General features: G+C 54.0%; 1 protein-coding gene across 2 annotated transcripts in view; it reads left to right on the top strand.

Moving 5' to 3' along the window:
• ASS1 (argininosuccinate synthase 1) overlaps positions 1-23,810 on the top strand; it is a 36,289-nt gene extending 12,479 nt beyond the window's left edge. For both annotated transcript variants that reach the window (XM_026457135.1, XM_026457136.1), the window contains exons 5-10: positions 1,883-1,967; positions 2,549-2,613; positions 11,702-11,833; positions 17,148-17,304; positions 22,100-22,165; positions 23,509-23,810. In XM_026457135.1, coding sequence (XP_026312920.1) covers positions 1,883-1,967; positions 2,549-2,613; positions 11,702-11,833; positions 17,148-17,304; positions 22,100-22,165; positions 23,509-23,554 — 551 coding nt within the window. In that variant the 3' untranslated portion in view covers positions 23,555-23,810. The remainder of the gene's footprint in view (positions 1-1,882; positions 1,968-2,548; positions 2,614-11,701; positions 11,834-17,147; positions 17,305-22,099; positions 22,166-23,508) is intronic.
• The last annotated feature ends 843 nt before the right edge of the window (positions 23,811-24,653 follow it).

Raw genomic sequence — 24,653 nt, 5'->3', positions numbered from 1 at the left:
GCTGCCCGCACTGGAGCTGGGATGAGAGGGAGACAGGCTCGTGGAGAGGCCTGGCCCGGCTCTGACACTCGGCCCTTACCCTGGGTACCACAGAGAGGAGGATTGGGTGGGGAAGGCTCAGGCCGGTGGGGAAGCAGAGCTGCAGACCCCACTCTCCCTCTTGCTGGTGTGACCTTGACAGCCAGCTTCGCCTTGCTGGCCTTTGGGTGCACTCATCTAAAAACAGGCCACAGGCGTGATGCTCACAGATGCCCAGCATGGTGTGTGGAATGGGGTGTCGGAGGCTGAGTACTTTAATAATCTGCCTCTTCTGGGCCTTTCCCAAGAGCCTGGCCAAGTCAGCGAGTGTCTTCCTTGCTCCCCTCCATCTGTCCCAACCCACTGGGGGTCAAAGAGGCCCCCAAAGGCAGCCGGGCCCCCAGGCCTGTTTGCAGGCACACAGCCTCCCTTGAGGATCATCTCTGAGGAGATGGTGGGAGTGGCCCCAGCAGCACCTCCTGGCTTCCTGCACGGGGCCCCCAGGAGCCCGGAGACCTGTAAGGGTGGGAGGCAAGCGGCAGGCTGCAGAAGGTCCCGGGCACCAGGCTCCGGCAGCCCTGCCCAAGGACCAGGGCAGCTCCGCGGGCTGAGCTGGAGAAGAAACGTGACCTATTGTCATGATTTGGGGGCTGTCTGGAAGAAGAAAAAAAGACGGGAGGAACCCTCCCCTGGCCAGTGCCCATTCACTCTCTAGTTAATTTATTTGAAGTTTTAATCTAATTATTAACTATTTTAAAGGCTAAGAGGCTTTCTTCGGCAGCAGCACCAACAATGTCACCTCTTCTCCCGGGCAGGCCCCATCTAAGGCCCCAGCGAAGGCCGATAATAGGACCGGGGAGGGACAGAAAGGGAGAGGGGAGAGGCGGGGGGTGGCGAGAGGGGCTTAAGGTTCATTATTGGGCAGACTTACATTTAATAGCAATTTACAACCAAGTTATAAAACCCCTGGAAATGGGGGTTAAGAATGGCGAGGCTGACAGCGCCTTGAGCGAAGCCCCTCCAAGCGGCGCCTGGCTAATAAAGCCTCGAAAGCCGCTATTGAGGCCTGATTGGCACCCGATGGCTCGCTCCATGGTAATGAGCCGGGCAGATGGGTGGGGGATTAGCCGCCAACTTTGAACAGCTTTTCTTTGTCACTGTTTCAGCTCTCTTGTTAGCCCCAATACATTTATTGCTCATTTCACACCGCTCGAGAAAGTGCCCCTTGCTATTCAAAGTCAACCCCGAACCCACCCACTGCCCCCCCCAACCCCTTCCCTCCTGCCACCCCAGACCCAGCTCCTCGGATTCAGGGACGCTGCCGACACCTCGCCTGCTGGAGCGGGCACCGTGTCACCCCCATCAATCAGATGGCTGCGTGTGGGTCTGGGGTACAGGGTCGGGGCGCGGGGTCCGCCTGACAGACGTGGCAGGGGGCTGTGTGTGTGTGTGTGAGCAAGTGTGTGTGTGCTTGAGCCCAGCCACACCTCGGCCAGGCGGCCCCCGGGTGACTGGTGGGACAGAAGGTGCTCCCGGCGTAAGACAATGGTGGAGCGTGAAATTCAATTAGTTCAGGGCCTGGTTCCAATTTCACAGCCCCTAAATGCAAAAGGGGCAAAGAGAATGGGAGGGTGGGGGAGAGCGTTTTTATTACATTTTCCCTTTCATTCTGGGGGGCTTTCTCGCCCCTTCTCTCCCTGCAGCAGGCCTCAACCTGCACAGGGCTTTTGAAGGAGTCATTTGGAGTCCATATCTGTCACATCCATTTAAGGCGTTGCAGGAGGAGGGAGAGGGAGGGGTGGCGGGTGCAGGCTCCTCTGCTGAGCCGGGCCCAGAGGCCCACTGCCTTCTCCTCCCACCCTAGGGGTCCCCGTGAAGGTGACCAACGTCAAGGATGGCACCACCCACCAGACCTCCTTGGAGCTCTTCATGTACCTGAACGAAGTCGCGTGAGTGTCTGCAGCCCCGTCCAGCCTCCTGGGCACTGCTGTCTCAGGCGAGCATGGACCTGGACCGTTGCAGCTAATGGTTGTGGCTGAGGCTCAGGGGTGCAGAGGACAGGCCATGTCCCTTCCCCATAGCCACAGAGTTTCCTGGACCAGGGGGACCCGTTTGGCAGGAGAGGCTCCGTGGTCCTTAGCCTTGGAAGATAACCCCACGGGGTCTTCTGCCTCCAAGGGATCGTTAAGCTGGGGCTCCCGGGGCCCTTGGCTGGATGGGAGGCCAGGATAGAAGGAAAGGGAGCCGTAGTTAGCTCTGGTGCTAGGCAGGGCCCCAGGACACAGGTAACAGAAGGAATAATTTGAACTCACACCTGGGCAATCCCTTGTCTCTCTGGGCCTCAGTTTCCCCACCTGTCCAGTGGGCACTTGGACTAGGTGACCTGGCTCAGATGTCCTCTGAGTCTTAGATCCTGAAATGCTGCCTAACCTGTGGCCTAAGCTGCACCCACCCTGGGGCAGCCCAGCTGGGTGGGTGACTCTGAGCCTTGCGATAGTGTCTGAACCTAATGGGCCGATTCTTCCCACAGGGGCAAGCACGGTGTGGGCCGTATTGACATCGTGGAGAACCGCTTCATTGGAATGAAGTCCCGAGGTGAGTCTGCTCAGCCCTGCTCAGAGCCCGCCTCAGGGCCCAGCAAACTCAGAGAGCTCTGAGACCTGTCCCATTTGGACGCTACTACCCCTATGCTACGTGGGCGACCTTGGGCGTGTCCTTTCACCACAGCCTCCTGCCAAGTGGGGCTCATGGGCCCTTTGCCACTGACTTTCAGGGTGTTAGGAGAAGGGCTGTCCAAGGGCTGAGAGAGGCCCAAGAGGGCCTGGGGAGTCCCCAAGGAGCAGGCAGGCCAGGGCCAGGCCTGGAGGTCAGGCTGTCTTGTGTCTGGGGCGGGCAGGCCAGGTTTGGAGGCAGACCGTGCAGGCCCGATTTCGTGGTCATTAAGGTCGCATGGAGGCTGTCAGCCAGGCAGGGCACAAATCCTGCCAGAGGTGGGCGCTGTGGCTGCACAGGCGCTGGGAGCCGGCCAGAGCCTAAGGTCCTGTCCCAGCATCAGGCCCGGCTCACGGGGCCCTTTTTCCAGGGATGGTTGGGGCTGTGCCGCAGTTGGGGCTGAGCCTCGGTGTGGCATGCCTGCCACCTCGGCTGGCCTCTAGCCTGCCTAGCCCCGTATCCGCCTCTGGCTGGGCCCAGGAGCAGGGCAGTTGGTCCCCAGGCAGGTGCCTCTGTCTTCTCTTAGTAGCCAAAGCCCATGATTCCCTTTGTCGTTCACTCACCATTTCATCTTGACCACATCCTCCTCTCCAGGACTCAGTTTCCCCATTCATACGCCAAGGGGATCTCAGGTCCCTGAGGGTCTGCCAGTGTGTGATGAAGCCATGCTGTGTTCTTTCTGGGGGGGGGGGGGGGATCCTAAGAGGGAGAAGGCAAGGTTTCAGTAGTTGGATCCCCTGAATTGGGCACCTGAATTTTTAATACTGGTGGTGGGGTCAGGGGTCCCCACTTTGGTAAGTGTTCAGATCTCTTTGCTTAGGGTCGATTTGAAAAGATACCAAGCCAAGTAAAACCTGATCACGAGGCCGGGTGCAGTGGCTCAAGCCTGTAATTCCCGCACTTTGGGAGGCCGAGACGGGTGGATCGTGAGGTTGGGAGATCGAGAACATCCTGGCTAACATGGTGAAACCCCGTCTCTACTAAAAAATACAAAAAAAAAAAAAAAAAACAAAAAAAAAAGCCGGGCGAGGTGGCGGGCGCCTGTAGTCCCAGCTACTCGGGAGGCTGAGGCAGGAGAATGGCGTGAACCCGGGAGGCGGAGCTTGCAGTGAGCTGAGATCCAGCCACTGCACTCCAGCCTGGGCGACAGAGCGAGACTCCAACTCAAAAAAAAAAAAAAAAAAAAAGAAACACACAAAAAAAACCCTGACCACGGTATAGTCACGGCCCCATGTCCCTCAGGCTATTTTTACTAAGATTCTAAAATCCAAAGAGAGCTGATCACCCCATGTGGGCCAGAAGAAAAGGGTGGTGGTGCAGAGGGTAGGAGGCCTGTTTCTGGTCCCAGGTTTGCCCTGCCTTGCCCAACGACCTTGGACTTGTCATCTATCGCTAGGCCTCAGTTTCCCCAAGTGTAATCTGGTAAGCGTCGGGAGTTGCATCACTCTGGTTCTGACCTGTTCGCATTTACCTCAAAAGACATGGGAGCACGGAAAAGGGAGGCGAGTTTGCCTCTTTCTTGTGGTTTAGCTCCTTGCTTGCTGTTATTCGGGAGAAACAACCTAATTGAAGCTCTGGAAAGGCCTTGAGAACAATGTTACTAATTAGCTGCTCCTTTTTATCCTGGCTTACCTTTGTCTCTTACCTATATTAACATGTGATTAGATGCCCCTTTGTTGCAGCCTGCCCTTGGGAGCCAGCGCAGTGTGCACCCTCTAGGGAGAGCTGGGAGGGACCTTGGGGAGCCACAGACCGGCACCCCATTTACAGATGGGGAAGCCAGGGCTGGGGAGGGGTGGGATAGAGGCCTTGCTTCAAGTACCAGGCACTTTAGTGGCAGGACCAGAACTGCCATCTGGGCCCAGAGTGGCATGGAGTAGAGGGCTAAGAGCTTCGACTGGAGTTAGACAGATCTGAGTTCAAACTCACGTATGGGGGAAGGAACGGCTACACTGGAAGTGCTCCATAAATAGCCATCAGTCCCCAGGGCATGCGGAATGGGGACAGAAGTAGCCCCCACACTCTGGGAGCTGTCAGTGTGGTGGGGGATGGGGAGGGTTCCAGTACTGCACCTGTTGTTATGCCCTTGCCATGCCTGTGGCAGGCATCACCAGTCGATGCTGGCACTATTCTGTTAACTCCAGAGGTGTCTCAGGGCTGCTTGCAGGCACTACCAAATGATCAGGATTGGCACACATGATGAAAATGCATTGCCTTCCCTATTGAAAAGATAAGGACTGGCCTGAAGTCACTGAAATGGCATCCTGCTGGGTGGGGTGAGTCAAGCAGACTTGAGCAAAAGTGAACTGAAGGAGGTGGTTAGTGATGAAGACCTGGACTGCACTATTCTGAATGTGGAATGGTAGCTGAGAGCATTCCAGAGAGGCTGGACCTTTTTCCCAGAATGGGGGCCTCGTCCCCATAGAAGGTCAGAGCCATGAGATCAACAGTCTGTTCCAACCCCCATGGCTCCTTACCACCACCTGGGGAAAGGTTCCTGGAGCCCAGCCTTCACTCTGCCCTGGTACTTTGTGTGTACTGTTGGAGGCTGTCCCCAAAAGCACAGAATTTAGTCTGCATTGTACAGGAAAGAAAATTGGGATTCTGACGGCAAGAACTTGCTGTGTGATCTTAGACAAGTCTCTCCCCCTGCAACTCCAATTGTCAGGGGGCCAGATGAGGAGGTCGTATCATCTCCCTCTGAACGTCCTCACTCGCCTACTTTATTGCTTTGGGTTGGGGAGAGAAGAGAAAGTTGCTAGGTAATTTTGGGTGGTATCTTGTTTTTATTTCTCCAAATATTTCATGTGAGAAGGGAAGAGGAGAGACGGTAAATTAGGGCGCTGTGGATTCTCCCGTAACAAGGTTTTTATTAAGTGTACAGTAATGAGAGAAGCTGTTAATCATCAATTATATTGAGGGCAGAGCAGAAAGATGCTATTGTCCGTATCTCGGTGTACAAGGGGAAAATGTCATTTGTATTGATTTTACAAAGCTCGTAATTGAAATTCGTTAAGGGCTGATTTTTTTCTCTGGGGGGTGGGAGCGGGTAGGAAGTTGGGCAGCTCCTGTGCCCTGGGTCTGGGGTGGCCTAGTCAGTGGCAGTCAGGGTCAGGGATGGGGGCTGGGGAAGCTTCAGCTGGAGTAGCCTTCTCCGTATTGTGGCTGTTCACATGTCATTATCACATTATCTTTTTAACTCTGGAGGGGGGCTAATTAAGTGAAGTAAATGAAATCAGTGGGGAGGAGAAGGGGGGCAAGGCAGGCCGGAGGGAAGCCGAGGGAGGCCGGGAAGGAGCCAGCGCACGTCCTTGTGCTCAGCTTCTTTCTCTCTCTCCTCTGTGGCCTCAGACTTTTCCAGCTGCTCTCCCGCCTCTGCTCTCCTCCCAGCCCTGCCCGCCTCACCTCTGCCTGCCACGGCCTCGCTCCTCCTCCTTGCCTTCCTTTCCTCCTCCTTCCCCTCTTCCCTCCCTTGCCCTTCCCTCTTTGCCCATTCTCCTCCCCTTCCCCACTCTCTCCTCCTGTCTCCCTTCCTCCTCCACTTTCTGGCCCAGAAGGAACAAGGGCTGCCACCCACTTGCCCAACCTGCCCACCCACCATCTGGAACATTCCAGATGGAGAATGGAGGGAGACCTGTGAAGCAAAGAGGTTTTCAGTCCCAGAGGCCCACACAGCATGGGGCCCGCCGGGCACCAGGAACATAGAGGATGGCTAGAGTCCCACCCTGACTGACCTGCCTCCCATCACCATGGTAACTGCCTCTCACCTTGGCCCTGGTACCTAAGAGGTACCCCCATGCCTCACCTTTTCCAAATCACTTCTTCTGCTTTCCCAAAGGACCACAGTCTTTAGTCCAGGTGCCCTCACCCCCAGCCCAGGCCCCAGCTGAGCTGGCAGATCCCATTCAATTCTGCAAAATTGCTCATTCCAGGCTAACCTGGCAGCCTCAGGGACAGACGAGAAGAATTTCAGCCACAGCAGCTGTTTGGTTCCCACCTCTTTCTGATCGGTCCACTCTCCCCCCCCCCCGCCACCCCTGGCCACCCCTAGCTCCTTGCCCTTCTCCCCACTCCCCGCCGCACCCTTCTTGGCAGTAATTATGGTGTGATTGAAGCTGCTCCAGAGAGAACTGCTGACACCTCTGTCTTTTTCCTGTAAACACGGGGAGATGAAAATAGACACTTGGAGCTGCTGTGCGTGTCACTCCAAAGATGTCTGTTGTCTCTTCCATGGCAACACAGAGGCTCAGCTGTCATTTCCTCCTTCTCTCTGCACAGTGGTTTGTATGCCGACTGTCAAAAGCCCCAAATCTATAGTCTTTTAGCATCAGGTTTCTGTCACTTTTTTTTTAAGTCTTTTTTTCCCAGAAGAAACACACAGAAATCATCTGTACCCCCTACCCCTGCAGAGAGGAGAGGGAAGAGCTTTAAAATGCACGCACACACACACAGGCACGCGTGTGACAGCAGCAACCCGAAAACAAGCTTTTTGATCAGTCACAGTTAACTTTAACACCTTCTAAGAAAAGGAGCAGGAATATTAATTGCGCTGGTGTGTTTTGTGTCTGCAGCCTTTCCCCTTGCCCATGAGCCCTCCGGAGGCTGCCTGGGAGGGTGGCAGCCAGGAAGCCGGTGCTGGGGGCTCAGGAAGAGGAGGGTTCTGCCTTCCCTCTGCCCACCAGACACTCTCTGCTCCCGGTGGCACTGGCCTCATTTTCCTGGGGACACCTGTGATGGGCCAGTAGCTGGAGCAAGTCAGAGCTCTTCCTCGAGCCCTGAACCTCACCTGCGTCCTCCCCTCTCTGGACTGATGGGAGGCGATGCTTCGGCCTAGAGTGTTCTCGAGACAAGACTGTCAGTAAATAGGGCACAGCTGGAGGACACTCTGAACACTTACCTTTGAGGTAGGTCCCAAAGGAAGTTGCAATGTCAGAGCAGCAGGAACTTGCAGCCTTCCTGTTTTCCAGCCTTCTTGTTGCCTGGGTCTAAGAGAGGGGGCTGAGACCAGCTAAAGTCACACAGCAAAGCCAAGCTGGGCACTTTCTGTAAAGACATGGTTGCAGGACTCCTGGTGCCCAGCTCCAGCCCTGCAAATAGAGTTTGGACTGCCCTGCAGTTGGCCCAGCTGAGGACAGAAAAGCAGGGAGGCAGGCCTGGGTGTCTAGGAGTTGAAAATGAGGAGGGCTCCTGCTACTGGCCTGCCCAGGATGGCGCTATTACGACTCTGTGGCCAGTGTAAGGATGGGCTTTGCAAGTTTCTAGAATATTCCAAACTGTACCCAAACTCATCACTAGAAGGCCTGTTTCCAACCCAATATGTATCGAGTTCGAGTATGTACCAGGATGGGAGGACCAGCAGGACTTTGTCAGTGTCGTGCTCTTGGGAAATTGCTTTATTTCTGGTAATAAGGTTTCTAGGCTAATTGAAAACTTGCTTCTCCAACATTATCGTTGTATCTGCCATTTTGGAGACAGAGATTTCCCAAGGTTCTGCACGTACTGATCTTTCTAAACACACTGCTCAGCCATTCCCCTTTCTGGTGGCTTGGCGCCGTCGTGTTTGTTTGGGGTCATCATGTTTTGTGTTGTGTTTCTTTCAGGCAGGGTCTTGCCTGTCACCGAGGCTGTAGTGCAGTGGTGCAATCATGACTCACGGTAGCCTCGACCTCCTGGGCTCAAGCAATCCTCCCACAAAGCACACACCACCACACCAAGCTAATTTACCATTTTTTTTGTAGAGACGGGTCTCCCTACATTGCCCAGGCTGGCCTTCAACTCCTGGGCCGAAATGATCCTCCCACCTCGGCCTCCCAAGTAGCTGGGACCACAGGCACATGCCACCACACCCAGCTCATTTTTTAATTTTCTGGTAGAGATGGGGTCTCACTATGTTGCCCAGGCTGGTCTTGAACTCAGCTCAAGCAGTCCTCCCGCCTTGGCCTCCCAAAGTTCTGGGATTACAGGTATGAGCCCCCGCACATCTGGCCTGTGCTGAGTTCTATGTCCCTGTTCTCCAGGCTGTCTATAATGACTTTTCTCAGTCACTCCTCTGTTTCTGCTGCTATCAGCCTTTTTACCCCTTCCTGGTTTGTGGCTCTGAGCTGCTCTGCAGAAATGACGAGGGACCCATTTAAACTGTGTTTACAAGAGTCACGGTGAGGCCAGAGGAACTCCCGAGGGATGTGAGGGCTTGGGCCTCTAGCATAAACTTGGAGAGAGGCCATTTCCTGCTCAGCCGTCACAACTAAATTCAGACGGTGGAGACTCCCGAAGGCTACAGCCCCCACCAGTGAAGCGGGATGGGCTCTTTTGTGGCACGCTATACTGCGATACTCGTATTTGCACCTGGTTGCTGTGAGGGGCTTTCACAGGCATGTCACCTGACACCAGTATATCAGGGGTTTACAGATGAGAGAACCAAGCACCTAGAGAGGTTCCCTTCCGCCCAGGAACACAGAGCCGTGGTGCGCACTCAAGCTTTTCCTCCACAGCAACAGCCCGGACTTGGGCTTTCTCTCATGCTCTGGTTAGCAGTTGGTCCCTTTGCCAAAGGCCCTTCGAGGCCACCTGGAGCCGAATGGGAGACCCCGGTGCTGGGCCCATTCCCCCTCCAGTTGGCTGGGTAGTATTAGGCAAGCCACTTCCTCCCCAGGCCTCAGGTTCTCATTTGTAAAACTGGTGTGTGGGACTAGATTTAAGGCGAGTCCAGAGTTTGCAGAGGGGCCTCCGTTCCTCCCAGCACAGCCTCTGCCATCTCTTCTATATGCTGGGCTCCTGCCGCAGGCTGTTGGAATACTAGGTTGGCAGCTAACAGTCGGGGGAACATGGTACCGGATTGATCCTAATGCAAGCTCTGACATTTCCGTGATTCTAAGACTCAAAGATCAAAGATTGGAGGAGTTCTCCGAGGAGGAAACTTCTGGTTAGTGCACGAGGGCTCAGCAGACTTGGCCTCCCCAGGTCCCCGGTGGGCTTCAGAGTCAAAACCAATATCCTTCATGGTTTTTATATTTTTTTATGTTGTTGTTTTTGTTAATTTTAAACTTGTGGTAAAATACACGTAACATAAAATGAATCATTTTAAAATGCGTAAGTGTGCCGCTCAGCGGCATTAGGTCCGTTCCCAGGGCTGTGTCACTCAATAGCATCAGGTCCGTTCCCAGGGCTGTGCCGCCGTGACCACCATCCACCTCCAGAACATTTTCGTTTTGCAAAGCTGAGACTCTGGCCCCATGAAACACTCCCCATTTTCCCTCCCCCGGCCGCTGGCAGACACCATTTCTGTCTGTATGATTTTGACGACTCGAGGGGCCTCCCATGAGTGGAACATACAGTGTTTGTTTTTGTGCCTGGCCTTTGCACTTAGCACCATGGCCTTACGTTGATGCTGTGGCATGTGTCAGGATTTCCTTCCTTTTTTTTTTTCTTTTTTTTTAGAAGGAGTCTTGCTTTGTCACCCAGGCTTGAGTGCAGTGGTGTGAAATCAGCTCACTGCAACCTCTACCTCCTGGGTTCCAGTGATCCTCCTGCCTCAGCCTCCCAAGTAGCTGGAGCTACAAGCATGCAGCACCATGCCCAGCTAAAGTTTCTGTATTTTTAGTAGAGACAGGGCTTCACCATGTTGGCCAGGCTGGTCTTGAATTCCTGACCTCAGGTGATCCGCCTGCCTCGGCCTCCCAAAGCGCTGGAATTATTACAGGCAAAAGCCACTGTGCCCGGCCTCCTTCCTTCTTAAGGCTGAATAATATTCCACCCTGCATTTTGCTTCTGCACTCATCCCTCAATGGACACCTAGGTTGCTTCCGCCTCTTGGCTATTGTGATTAATGCTGCTATGAACATGAGTTGGGTCTTTTTCAAGCAGCCACTGTAGAAAGATGTTAGTAAATTCCCAGGATAAATGAGAACCTGCCCCTTTAGTGATGTAACGTGTGATGGAAGAAAGGAAGTTCTCGAGGTAGAAGTCCGGGAGATGGGGGAGCTATGGCCCCTGCTCTACCCAGACAGCAGCTGCAGGGCAGGCTTGCCCAAGGCCAGGTCTCTGAAGTTGATGAGAGAGGTTGGACTCTGGGGGCAAGAGGGAGCCTGGGCTGTGTGGTATGGGCAATCCTGCCTCTTGGTGCCTCACTGTCCTCCAGTGCAGTAGGGCCTCACCCCAGACCTAGCTCAGCCCAGGGCCAGGCACTCCTGTGTCACTCAGAGATCATCTGTTCCAAGCAGGTTGTTTTCCAAATGGAGGGACTGGGCCTGAGGTTGCAAGAGGGGACTTGAGCCATCCCCTCTCCCCTGACCTTTGAGGGTTGGGCCTTCATGGCCACTTGACTTACAGGGCAGCAGACAGCACTGGTGAGGGACTCGGGAGCCTACATTTAGTTCCCAGCTCCACTTAGAGCAAGTCCCCTCTCCTCCTGGGCTCAGTTTCCCCATCTGTACAGTGGGGTCAGCCTAGGTGACTGCCCAAGCCCTCTGCCACCCAGTGGTCTCTGGAAAGACCTGGCTGCAGGGGCCCCACAGGCTGAAGGTGGCATGTGTGTACACATGTGTACATGTATGTGCACAGCTGTCCCCCTCCCCTGGCTCCCTGGTGGAAGGGAGGAAGGGATATTTGGGGCTCTGGGCTCTACCGTGGTCGCTTTAATTACAGGCTTTCAACCTCGGGCCGGTGGGCACGCATGGGGAGGGAGGGGTTGCTGCTCCGAAACCCTGTCATTTTCTAGCGTCGGAGGGCCCCTTCAAAGGGGGCATCTAGACATTTTCTCCGCAAGCCGCAGAGTGGACTGTCGTGGCCCCAGCATGAACATAATGACAGATGCATTTTGCAGCAAGCTGGGAGTGAATGGGTCCGACTGGCTTGTCTCCTGTCAGACGAGTCATTATTATTATTTTTTTTTTTTTTGTCATTTGCTGACAGTTTGGGTTTCATGCATTTCTCTCTTTTTTCTCCTTTTCCCCCTGCCTGGAAAAATGGCTAGGTATCTACGAGACCCCAGCAGGCACCATCCTTTACCACGCTCATTTAGACATCGAGGCCTTCACCATGGACCGAGAAGTACGCAAAATCAAACAAGGCCTGGGCTTGAAATTTGCTGAGCTGGTGTATACCGGTGCGTAAGACTCTACGACTGTCCCCTCTAACCGCCCCACAAGGGATCCCAAATCACCGTCAGGCCCTCTGGCCTGGCCCTCCCCTCCGTATCAGCACCTTCCTCCCCTGCCACCCACTGCCATCCTTGTGTGAGACCCCAAAAGGTGCAGGCCAAAGGGGGTTCAAGGAAAGTGCAGGGCATGAGGGAGCAAGGGGATGCTGGAACCTGCCTTGACATGGGGTGTGTCCAGGGAGATGCACCGGCCTCCCAAGGTGTCCAGCAGCCTCCACCGCCTACGGTTTGCATGACTCCAGCACGTGCTAGGCGCTGGGGTGCACGTCACCCCACATGGTCCTCACAACTTTCCCAGAAGGTCTGCAGCTCCCTGTACACACGAGGAAACTGAGGCTCAGAAGGAAAGCATAAAACCAGAAGTGGCCTAGCTGGGTTTGACCAAGTCAGGCTGTCTCCAGGCAGAACCTGGACCTATTCCATGAACTTGAGGGAGAGGCTCTGTGGACCAGGAACTCAGCCCCAGACCCCAGTACTGCAGGAGCCAGATCTTGACCATGAAACCACCGGGGTGGCCACAGGGCCTGAGCCTTGCCACACACACAGCCGATGTGTGGAAGGACCAGTGGGTGACATGAGCACCTGAGGCAGGGGTGTCCCCGTTTTGCAGGTGAGGAGCCCGGATTTCCATGCCTTGCCTGGATTCCAGCCTTGGAATCCTGACTCCAAAATCCAACCCTCATATGGTGTAACAGGGGTCCCCAAACTACAGTCCCTGGGTCAAATCCAGCCTGTCACCTGTTTTTGTTCAGCCCGTGAGCTAAGAATAGTTTTTACGTTCTTATTTATCTATTTATTTGGGGCAGACTTTCACTTTTGTTGCCTGGGCTGGGGTATAATGGTGCGATCTTGGCCCACTGCAACCTCCGCCTCCCTGGTTCAAGTGATTCTCCTGCCTAAGCCTGCTGAGTAACTGGGATTACAGGCATGCGCCACCATGCCTGCCTAGTTTTTGTATTTTTAGTAGAATTGGGGTTTCACCATATTGGCCAGGCTGGTCTCAAACTCCTGACCTCAGGAGATCCACCCGCCTTGGCCTCCCAAAGTGCTAGGATTACAGGCATGAGCCACTGCATCTGGCCAGTTTTTACATTTTTAAATGATTGGGAGGAAAAAAAAAAATTAATGCTATTTCATGACAAATTATATAAAATTCAAGTGTTGCTGGGCACAGGGGCTCATGCCGAGCGAGGTGGCTGTTTGTTTCTGCATTGTCTGTGGCTCCCCTGGAGTGGCGAGGGTAGGTTGAGCCATTTTGAGAGACCATAGGACCCGAAGAGCCTAAAATATTGACTCTCTGGCCCTCCCCACCCCTACTCCATAACATACACATACCCCTGATTTGGGCATTACATTAAACAGCTGCGCTGAGCTGTGGGAGGACACGCTGCTGCCTGAGGCTGACCCTCACATCTTTGGGGGCCCGGATGTCAGGGGACCTGTGCAAAGTTAGTATTAGTTAATCTAATAGTTAATCTAATAGCTACCTGGGCTAAGCTCTCCTCCCCTCGCCTCTTCCCCTCCACTCCCAGATTTTGTTTCCTTTTAAGCCTCCTAATCACTGTAACTCATCTCAGGATTTCAAGAGGGCTCGGTGGTTATTGGCTGGCGTTATTTCTCCCTGCCATTGTTCCTGGCAGCTTTGAAGCTGAGTTCTGTCCCCCTTCCCAGGTACAGACAGGTGCTTAAATACCATTGTCTCCTGCGGGCTTTCCAGCCTGGTAGGATCGCAACCCTGAAAGAAGGATTTTAGTTACAAAGTGAAAGTCATTAAGATGTGGCAGAGGAGAGAGCACCTGACTGGGCTGCTCCAGGGCCTCCACGGAGGCTGATCCCACCGTAGCCGTGGCTGCCACTTATCCTGCTGTCCCGCTGCCAGGCTCTGAGCTGGGCACCTGATGGGGTATTATCTAATATTAGCTGTGCAGAGGTGAGGAAACGGGGGCCCCCAGGTGAAGACACTTGCCCAGGCTCTCCTGGCTGGTGATGGGCAGCTTTGAGCTGGGGACAGGCCAGCTGTAGTGGTCAAGTTCCCAGTTATTCCAACAGATTCCAGGATGCTCATGATCAAGCAGCACAGACAGGGGAACCCTGGGTATAGGGCACAGTTTGGCTTCTGGCTGCGGTCACGATGCCTGTACACTGGACTGGCTGGCTTGAGTCCCTGCCCTGCCAGCCAGCGACAAGCCCTCTACATCCCAAACTGAGGTACAATGATTAGGAGACTTAAAAGGAAACCAAACCTCACAGTGGAGGTGAGGGACAGTAGGGGCTTCTTCTTGGCGGTTATCACTAATATTAACTTTGCCCTGGTCCGCTGACATCCAGGGCTCCACAAACATCAAGGTCAGCAGGCTGACCCCCACAGCTCAGAGGGGCTGTTTGATGCAATTTTCCCCGTGAGGGATACAGAAATGGTACAGACCAGGGCTTTGCTTGATCATGGTACTTAACCTCCCTAGGCCTCAGTTTTCCCATCTGAAGAGTGGGAATAACAGTTCTACCTGTCTGGTGGTGAGGACTAAAAGCATGAGTATCTGTGAAGCCCCAGGAACAATGTCTGCCAGACGAGTGGTTATTCCAGTGCGTGAAATAACTGCGAGCACCTGGCGTGGTTTCCCAATGTGGAGGCAGGGCACTTGGAATCTTGCCTCTGGCTGGGTTAATGGTCTTGAGCAGGTCTGTCGCTTCCCTGGGCCTCAGTTTCCCCTGCTGTCAAATAAAGGGCACCAGGCTGAGGGCACGTCAGGGTCTCTTCCCAGTCCCGTCTAGCTTCTGGGTGGAAAGCCCACCATTCTGCTGTAATGCTTGGCTCCCTCAGAGCCCCTGTGGTCTCGGCACAGATAGGGAGACTGAGGCACGGGGAAGCCCTGTTGCCCCAGCCTCACTCCTAGAGGCCCTGGGTTCTGTGACCACTGCCACCCTGCATCTGTGTGTCTGTCTGTGGCTGGCTGGCTCCCTCTCCTCTCCCACCATTCCCAAATTTCCTGGCCTGGCTGTGTGGGCTTCAAGCAGACTATCTCCAGGGATGGCATCCAGGGTTAGCCTGGCAGGACCCAGTGGCGCTGTCTCATCCAGAGGGTATAGCTCACCTCTTCTCGCCTCGCCTCCATTTCTTCAGCAATACAATGGGTATAAGGTGCAAGACACACAGAATTGCTCCAGTTAGAAAAGGTTGCATGTGTTTGGTTGGGCCTAGCAGCATGGGGGAGGGGTCCCTCTCCAGCTCAGCCCTACGCCCCACCCACAGTGTATCTGCAGGTCTAGGGGGTGCAGGGTCTCCCCCGATGCAGCTTAAGCCAGGCTCGCTGTCCCCTAACCCAGGCTGGGTCTGCTGGGAAAAGAAATCTGAGCAGAAGACCCCCGTGGGGCAGAGGTAGAAAATTCTGAGATAAAGCCCAGGCCAGTTGCTCCCACGGAGATCTCTGTCCTATCTCTGGCTCCATCTCCTGCCTATCTTCCAGCCTGGAAACTTAATGGGCTAATTATCCCCGCTCCGTCAGAAAGATGGCCAAGCCCAGGACACCAGGGCATGGGGGCTGGGAGAACATCAGTGGCCCCCCTCCACAAGGGTCTCGGGGTGTGTTGGAGAAAGCCCTGGGCCAGAGTTAGGAGTGCTTCATCAGACCTGGGCTCTTCCACAATCTTGCTGTGTGGCCTTGCACAGGCTGTTTCCCTCTCTGGGCCTCTCTCCCTGTGTACAGTGAGGGCTGGCACACAGCATGGTGTTCAAACTGCAAATGCAAAACGCTTTGCACTCTGCATTCTCTCACTGAATCCACACCACCTCTGGTTAGTAATGTTTTCTCACTGTGCAAAGGAGTAAACTGAGGCACAGGGCGGTTACATCACTTTGTCCAGGTGAGGCTGGGATGTGGACTCAAAGAATGGGACACTGGAGAGCAAGGGCTCAACCTCTACTCTCCCTGCTTGGCCCTCCCCCGCCTCTGCAAGCCCCAGGACCCCATCCCAGAGGCCTGTCCCCTTTCCCACGGAGGCCCTCAGCAGGTGCCCCCAGGGGCCTGGGCCTCCCACAATAGCCGCAGCCCCTGGGCTGACCCAGCCCTTTATCAGGGCAAGAGATCACGCGCCATCTGGCCCCGCAGCTGTCCAGGTGGGCTCACCTTCCCGGCTCCGTTTCAGGAAACCCTAGCCTTGCTCTGTCCCTCCCCCAAGCCATAGCCTGCCTGCCTGCCGCCCCTTGGTCCCAGCCTCCCTCAGAAGAGGCTAAAGAGAGGCCCGGGGCAGACTGGGGTCTGAGCGCTACCCCTCCCTGGCCTTTAGGGCTCTGGGGGAGAGGGGAGGGAGCATGTTTCTCAGGCACCTCCTGCTCCCACCTACACACTAAGGGATGTTCTGGCCATAGAGAAAGCTCCGAGTTTATCATAGGAAGCAGAGTTGTTACAACTTGGGCCAACAGAAGTCAAATGGAGGCTCCCCACTTCCAGCCTGAGTGATCCTGGAGAAGTTTCTTAACTTCCCTGAGCCTCCCTTCCTCCACCCAGAAAGGCTAAAGGCTAAGAGAGTTTCTCTCAGAGGGCTGTCTATGAGGATTCAGGGAGCTAGCCCAGATGAAAGCCGGAGCACAGCGCTGCTGCTTATCTATGCAGAAATATTCTGTCTGCCCAGGAAAACAGTGGCAGGCACAGAAAACAGCCCACTGATTCCAAGGGGCCCGCCCACCCCGAGGGGTGGGCTCCAGCCAGGACTCCAGTTCACGGTAGCCCCTAAGGCCGGTGCGGCTCAGTGCTAGGGGCTCCACATGAAATATTACTGTGACATCCCCACTCAACAGATGGGGAAACAGAGGCACAGAGAGGGGAAGGTTATGCATGGCCATGGTCTGAACCACCACCCAGCTGCCTGCACTGGACACCCACATCACCAAGCCCCAGGCAGCACGTGCCTCTAAGTACTGTCTGAGGTCTTCTGCTTCCCCTGGAAGATTAGTGTGTCCGTTGGGCCAGGGATGGGGGCCCTTTACCATTGTGTCCCCAGGTGCTGGCTTGTGGCGCTTCCTGAATGCCTACGGCATGAAGCATGGGTCACTTCCCTCCTCCTGACCCACAGGCCCTTTGCAAGGTTAGAGGCCAAGGCTATGAAAGCATGGTCCTCACCTCAGCCGCTGGCAAGCACACATTGTACCAGACTCATGGGAGGCAGTCATGGTCTGCATGGCGGGGTAAAGCATGCGGCACCCGTCCTGTGCCCTTGCGGTGCAGGAGGCCTTGCTAGTGATACCCCGTTTTCCTCCCCGCAGGTTTCTGGCACAGCCCTGAGTGTGAATTTGTCCGTCACTGCATTGCCAAGTCCCAGGAGCGAGTGGAAGGGAAAGTGCAGGTATCCGTCCTCAAGGGCCAGGTGTACATCCTCGGCCGGGAGTCCCCACTGTCTCTCTACAACGAGGAGCTGGTGAGGTAGGCGCCCCACACCTCATCCTGACCCCGACTTGGGCACAGAGCCTGTCTTTTGACTGGATCCTCAAGACATCTGTGCCTGAGCACATGTCAGGCACCATGCAGAGGATAGAGCAATGGTCACAGAGGAGAGAGACACCACTATGCTTCCGTGGAACTTACAGGCTAGCTGGGAGAAAGGCATGGATCAAACCATCACCAGAATGTAGAATTAGACAAGGTGGCAGCGGGCTATGAGGAATGCAGGATAGTCTGGCTGGGTATAATAACTGGGACTGGCTAGGAGGGGTGGTGCATGCCTGTAATTTCAGCTGAAATTAGGAGCCTTAGGGGGCCAAGGTGGGAGGATTGCTTGAGCCCAGGAGTTCAAGACCAGCCTGGGCAACATAGAAAGACCTTGTCTCAAAAAAAAAAAAAAAAAAAATATATATATATATATATATAAAATAATTGGGGTTGTAGAGAAGCTCCTTTGCTATTCAAACAATAGCAGAAAGAGTTAACAGGTGAATAGCAGGGAGGGCTGGGAGGGCAAAAGAGGCCAGGGGGAGGGAGCCGAAGCTAGATCTTAAAGGGAAAGGCAAGATCAGATCTGTGCATTTAGAGGGTCCTCCTGGCTGCTCTGGAGAACGGATTTGAGTAGGCGGGAGGGCACCTGTGGAAATGCCGTAGCTTGGACCAGGCTGATGATTCCTGGACTAGATAGCAGCAGGCGAAGGTGACACATATCTAGGAGGAGGGACTGAAACGACTTGGATGTGGAGGGAGATGGAGGATCCAGAATCACTCTAGTGTCTGGGGTCGTGAGCAGCTGGGTGCAGTCCCTGGGTTGAGGAAGGATCGTGCATTTGGATTTAGGTGTCATGAGCATGGGTTTCTTTTGAGATAGCTGGGAAAACTACCTAGAAGGCCGTCGGACACTTGGGTCTAGAGTTGAGGAGAACCTAGGCTGAAGACCCTGGAGCATCATAGGCATTTTGATGTTCTCTGAAGCCCTGGGCCAAGAGAGACTGCCTAGGGGAAAGTGTGGAGAGAGGCAAGAAGGGAACTAGCTGGGCAAGATGGCGTACACCTGTAATCCCAACTCTTTGGGAGGCTGAGGCAGGAGGATCGCTTGAGGCCAGGAGTTCAAGACCAACCTGGGCAACATAGTGAGACCTCATCTCTACTAAAAATAAAAAAATTAGCTAAGTGTGGTGGCATGTGCTTGTGGTCCCAACTACTTGGGAGGCTGAAGTGGGAGTGTCTCTTAAGCCTGAGAGATCAAGGGTGCAGTGAACCAAGACCATGCCATGGTACTCCAGCCTGGGCAACAGAGCAAAACCCTGTCTCAAAAAATAAATACATAAAATATTAGCCAGGTATGGTGGCATGCACCTGTAGTCCTAGCTACTCAGGAGGCTGAGGCAGGAGGATCACTTGAGCCCAAGAGTTGGAGGCTGCAGTGAGCCAGGATTGCACCATTGCACTCCAGCTTTAGTAACAAAGCTAGGCACTGTCTCTTAAAAAAAATAAAAATAAAAAATAAAAAAATAACACAAGTGGAACCATGAGGAGATTTCTCATTGATGGACCAGGCAGAAGGTGGCCAAGGAGGAGCCCCTGGATAGGCAGGAGGGTCCTGGTGAGCCAGGGCCAAGGTGGCAGCTAACGACTGGCCATTCCTGTGTCCACCCCGTGGATGAGAGTGACCTGCACCAAGGGACGAGGTGTCACCTCCAGAGGTCACCGGGCCAAACTAGAGATGGGGCAGGCCCCTGTGGGACAGACAGCCCCCACTGGACAAGGGTCCCCCAAGGCCCAGCTTAGCTCAGGCCGAGGCCAGCCCCTGGAGGCTGGTTGGGAATTAAAGTACAAGCCTTGCTTGCCAGTCAATATTATTTTTTTCTTTCCCTTCTCCTTGCCATGTTGAGTTTCTCCCCCCCTTCAATCTTTCTAAACACGTTATAAGCCATAAATACAACTGAATCAGTTTAGATCAGTCGGGGTAAATGTCAAATTATCTTCTCTCTTTCTCTCTCTGGCTCTTTCTTCCCTCCCCCTCCAAATCAACAGCCTCTAATAATCTGTCCAACCTTTCATTAAGCCTTACAGTCTCACTCAGGGAGATTAAATGAATAAAGTAAAAAGGGAAAGGGGGAAAAAAGAGAGAAAAGCAGGAGCATTTATTCTCACTGTGTCTCCGACCATTTCCCTTTTCTTTTTGATTTCTACATCGCTGACTTGAAAGCCCTTGAGTGACAGCGTCACAGGGCCCAGCGAGGAAGCCGCAAGAGGCAGCAGAGCTGGAAATGCCGCGGCACAGTCGGTAGAAAGTAACGTAATTATAGAGCAGGTCAGAGCCACTCGAATGAGCAAAAATAAAAGCACAGAGGTTTTCTGTAGACCGTCAGGGGAGGTAAAAAAAAAAAAAAAGAAAAGAAAAAAAAATTCATTGTAAACTCTTTTTCCACCTCCCCTCTCACTTCAAACCACAATTTTAAAAAGAGGTTTTTTTTAGTTTCTGAGAAATCCCCTCTTGGAACTCCCAGCAGCCTCATGGGACGCTTGTCCCTGGATGTGGGCCCTCTTTGCAGGGGCTGCCAGGGCAGTTAGGAAGGTCCCACCTTGGGGAACGGGATGGGGAGAGTTTGTTGTGACTTGTGAGAGATGGAGGTGAAGGGACAGATGGTCACGGAGGTGGGGGGACTCTGTCCTGCATTCTCCCTGTGCTGAGTACAGAGGCCAGTGGGGCTGAGGCTTGGTTTCCAAAACAGGGTCTGCTAAAGGGATCTGAAGAGGTTGGTGGTCTAGTTTGGTCCGACCCTTCCTAAGCACTGACTCTGCACAGAAAGGGGTGGCCAGCAAGTCTGGCATCTCCTCCTCTTCCAGGGAATGCAAGCTCCTAGTGGCTTCAGTGCCTGAGCCCTGGAGGGGCCGTGGAGGTACAGAGGAGGGAGGAAGGGAGATCAAGGAGGTGCAGGAGTACGGGAGTGACTTTGCAAAGAGTTCCACGCACCCACCGGCTTAAAGGCCTGGTGAAGGTCAGGGCCCGGGTCCTGAACAAGTCACTGGGACCAGGCAGATGCAGAGACCTCATTTGTTCTTGTAAAAAGTCCACAGTCTACAAAGAAGCAGTCAGAGGACCAGCCTCAGGGTCTCAAAGCAGCAGATCCTCCTGCCTGCCAACACCAACCTCCCCTCACCCCCACCAATCTCAACTCTCTAGAGAGGGCCCCTGAGGGGACACGCCACCTCCTTGTCACTGGGAACCTTGAATCAGCTTTGTCCCAGGGCTGGAATTCTGCAGAGGAGGGGCTGATTCAGAGCAGGACGTGACAAGGGACCCCATCCTCTCAGAGGCTTGTAGAGTAGGAGGCATCTGAGTCCACGTGCCCTAAATGCTTAGCACAACCATAATTAACGAAGGAGGCCGGGCGCGGTGGCTCACGCCTGTAATCCCAGCACTTTGGGAGGCCGAGGCGGGCAGATCACGAGGTCAGGAGATCAAGACCACCCTGGCTAACACGGTGAAACCCCATCTCTACTAAAAATACAAAACATTAGCCGGGCGTGGTGGCAGGCGCCTGTAGTCCCAGCTACTCTGGAGGCTGAAGCAGGAGAATGGTGGAAACCCAGGAGGCAGAGCTTGCAGTAAGCCGAGATTGCGCCACTGCACTCCAGTCTGGGTGACAGAGCAAGACTCTGCCCCCCCCCCACAAAAAAAAAAAAAAAAAAAAAAACCCAAAAACATAATTAACGAAGGCAATGGGTGATTGATTGCTTATATCTGTCCCCTCCCTGTGGACACCACTCTTGCTCTTCCTTCCTTGGCACCTGGCCCAGGACCTGGCAGGCAGCAAAGGCTTAATAAATGCCTGAACAAATGAATGAGTGAATGAATAGCGTTAGGACTAGTGGGTGCTCACCGTGTGCCAGGCACCAGCTACATTATTTCATGTGGAACCAAAAGTGACGTTGAGAGCTAACCACGCGTTTGACAAGTGCGAGACCGAGGCTCCGAGTGCAGGAATACTGGCCTGGGCTCTCTGGTGGTGTGTGGCGGAGCCAGGACGCAAACCCCAGTCGGCCGGCTGGAGTGACTGCCATGGTGAGGAAGGTTGGGAGGAACAGCTAAGGGTGGAGAGCCCCAAAGCAGAAGGCTGGGAAGTCTGGGAGATAGAAACTGTAGAGAGGTAAAATCTGCTCTGCTGAGTACAGCAGCAGTCAACCCAGCATTTTCCACGACACACTGGCGGTGGGTGCCCAGGTTTCAGGATGGATTAGGTGAAGTCTAACTGGTTGGACACATGAGGGAAAGGTGACTTCGTGGACCAATCTTGCTGTGAGTGCTGGAGGCCTCTCTGCAGCTTGCAAAATGCCTTTGTGCTGTTGCAATTCACACCCTAAGGCCTTCTGAGCCTTCAGGTCAGTGGATGCCATCCACACAGTCCCGAAGGCACAGCTGGCTTGGACACGTGCTCCATTTACAGAAGGAATGCTCTGGTTGGTAGGATTTCATAGGGCTAGTTCTGGAGCGGCTGCTCCTAGCCTCCTGCCACATTGTATAGCAGGGAAGAGGCTGCTGTGTGCTCCACTAGGGCTCTCCAACCTTTGGGTTGGTGCCTGGTCCAGAATAGGGTTCCCGGAGTTGTACAGAAATTAAATGGAAAGCCGACGTGCAGGGAGGTTTTGGACCCACGCAGGGGAAATGCCCTGGTATCTGGGAGGTGGGGCTACTTCTGACCCCAGCAGTCCTCCCTTCAAGCAGAGGCCAGGGCCAGGCTGAGCTGACAAGCTTCTACTCTCCTTGCAGCATGAACGTGCAGGGTGATTATGAGCCAATTGATGCCACCGGGTTCATCAACATCAATTCCCTCAGGTGAGAAGCTCAGGGCCCTGATGGGCCGTCAAAGCCCCCAGGTGTAAAGGATAGGCTTTGATGGGACCTTTCTGCTGCCCTGCCCTAGACAAACCCCACTTTCCTGTCCATCTGCCCATAGCATCCTCAGAGGCATGCTTTGATAGCCAACAGTAACAGACGGTCCTAGGCACTGGGGTCCTAGGTTCCTGTGTCCCAGCCGGTGCCTCTGATACCTGCCCTCCCCTCCCCCTAAGCCACCGGGACTCCACTATGCGCGCCTTTGCAGAGCAGGTTAAACAAGGAAATAGCGTAGAGGTGGAGAGAAGCCTTTGTTTTGTCACCATACCTGAGCTGTAGGTCTAGCTGGAAGCCATCCTAGCCACGTGGATCTCCATGGCCCAGGAGGGTGGTGCACATCATCTGAAGTCACTCAGACCTTTGATCCTCTGGAAGTCACCAGTAAAGGGTGTCAGCTGTACGTGCCGCACAGATGCAGTGAAGGTTCAATATGAGCCTGTGGAAATCAAGCATGCGGCTGAGACCCTGGCATGTGGGAAGGGCCAGGGGGCAGTGGCAGCAGCAAGCACTCTCAGCCCAGGGCTGATGTGCTCAAGAGCAAACAGGGTCGTTTGTCACCAGCAGCTAACATAGACCAAGCTGCTCTAGGGCACTCTCCTAGGATCTCATTTAATTCTTACGCAAAATTTGCAACTCCCCAGAAACAGGCTGAGTGATTAAGTAACTTTCCAAGGGTCACACAGCTAGGAGGTGGTAGAGCTGAGTCCGGAGGACCTGTCCTGCTGTGGGTTCTCCATCACCAGCTCCCTTCTCATGGGGATTGGAATCTAGAAGATGATGCAAGTCTGTCTCCTCTTGCTAACAACATGCCCTGGGCACAGAGCCACCATTTTCTCCCAGAGCCAGTTTCTTGTCCCTGGAGGCAGCTCATGCCTGGAGAATCCCGCCCATCTGCCCAGGGTCCTCTCCCTTCCCCTCAGTCACCTCCACCTCCCCTGCCTCCTGTGCCCTCTGTTTGTATTTTATGACTCTATAAACCCTTTTAAATGGCCCAGAACACACAGGGCTTACATAATGGCCTCTTCATTTCTCCCATTGCCAGTTAAACGCTTTGTCTTCAACAATGACAAACAATGTTTTCCCCCTAAGATAAATTAATTACATTATCCTGATTGGAGGGCAGGAGGGGCCAGGGCGGGAGAGGGAATAGAAAAAAAGACAACTTCACACACATCTTAACAAACAGCTGCCCCCGACACCCCAGTTCTGCCTGAATTAATTGAACCCAGTGTGTGTTGTTATTGTTAATTTACATTTTTCTTTGTTTTGAATCTGGTTTACAGGCTGAAGGAATATCATCGTCTCCAGAGCAAGGTCACTGCCAAATAGACCCCTGTACAATGAGGAGCTGGGGCCTCCTCAATTTGCAGCTCCCCCAAGTACAGGCGCTAATTGTTGTGATAATTTGTAATTGTGACTTGTTCTCCCTGGCTAGCAGCGTAGTGGGGCTGCCAGGCCCCAGCTTTGTTCCCTGGTCCCCCTGAAGCCTGCAGACGTTGTGTTGTCACCGAAGGGAAGGGTGGCGGGCAGCTGCGGTGGGGAGCTATAAAATGACAATTAAAAGATACACTAGTCTTTTGTTTCTTTATTTCTACAGAGTGTGTGTGTGTGTGTGTGTGTGTGTGTAGTTAATCATGCTTTTCTTAGCCCAACCTTTGTGTTTTCGGACCTAAGTGCTGCCGAAGGCCACCATTTGCCAGACAGCCTGTTAATCTGGGAGTCAACCCCTCTCCAGCAAAAACTAGGAATCCAGAAGTGCCGCCTGGGTCAGATCCTAGCCAGCAGCCTGGGAATCAGTCACCAACTGTGGTCCTGTTGCAAATGTCAGGAAACCGAAGAAAACTTAAGGGATGCCCTTTGGGGGCATCAACGCACAGCCCTTTCTCTGGGGATCACCTTTACTCACAGCCCACAGGGAGCTTCTACACAGGGCGGCCATGAGTGACCCCAGGACACTTACTACAGCCGTGTGGCCTAGAGCAGCCTAACTCATGAAGGAGGAGGGAGAGGCCTGAGCAGAGAGGAGAAAAGAGCAGGCCCGAAACTTGGCAGCACTTCCCACTGTCCACAAACCAGGCCCCAAAGCAGCCATGTTTGCAGTATGGCCCCCTCCCCCCCCTTGGTCATATCTGATTGGACCGTGGATGGACACCTGACTAGAGCTGGCCAATCAGAAACCCCAGGAATTGGGCCTCGGCACATGGCCGGAAGTGAGGACATGTAACGTAGGCACTCACCCTGGAATGCTGTGGACCTGGGACCCAGAGCAGGTGTAGAAGGAAACGAGAGGGAAGTGATGGGAAGAGAGGGTCATGGTATATTAGCGTCCGTATTCCTATCCTGGTGCTTCATGAAAGCTGGTGGCATCTCTTGGCCTGGTTTCCCTGACACCTGATATCGTAATGAATTCAGGACTCCAGCTGAGTGA

This window comes from Piliocolobus tephrosceles, chromosome 14 (assembly GCF_002776525.5).
Source record: "Piliocolobus tephrosceles isolate RC106 chromosome 14, ASM277652v3, whole genome shotgun sequence".
In the NCBI taxonomy this organism is placed as follows: domain Eukaryota; kingdom Metazoa; phylum Chordata; class Mammalia; order Primates; family Cercopithecidae; genus Piliocolobus; species Piliocolobus tephrosceles.
Note: the sequence above shows the minus strand (reverse complement) of the source record. Positions and strands in the feature narration are given on the sequence as shown.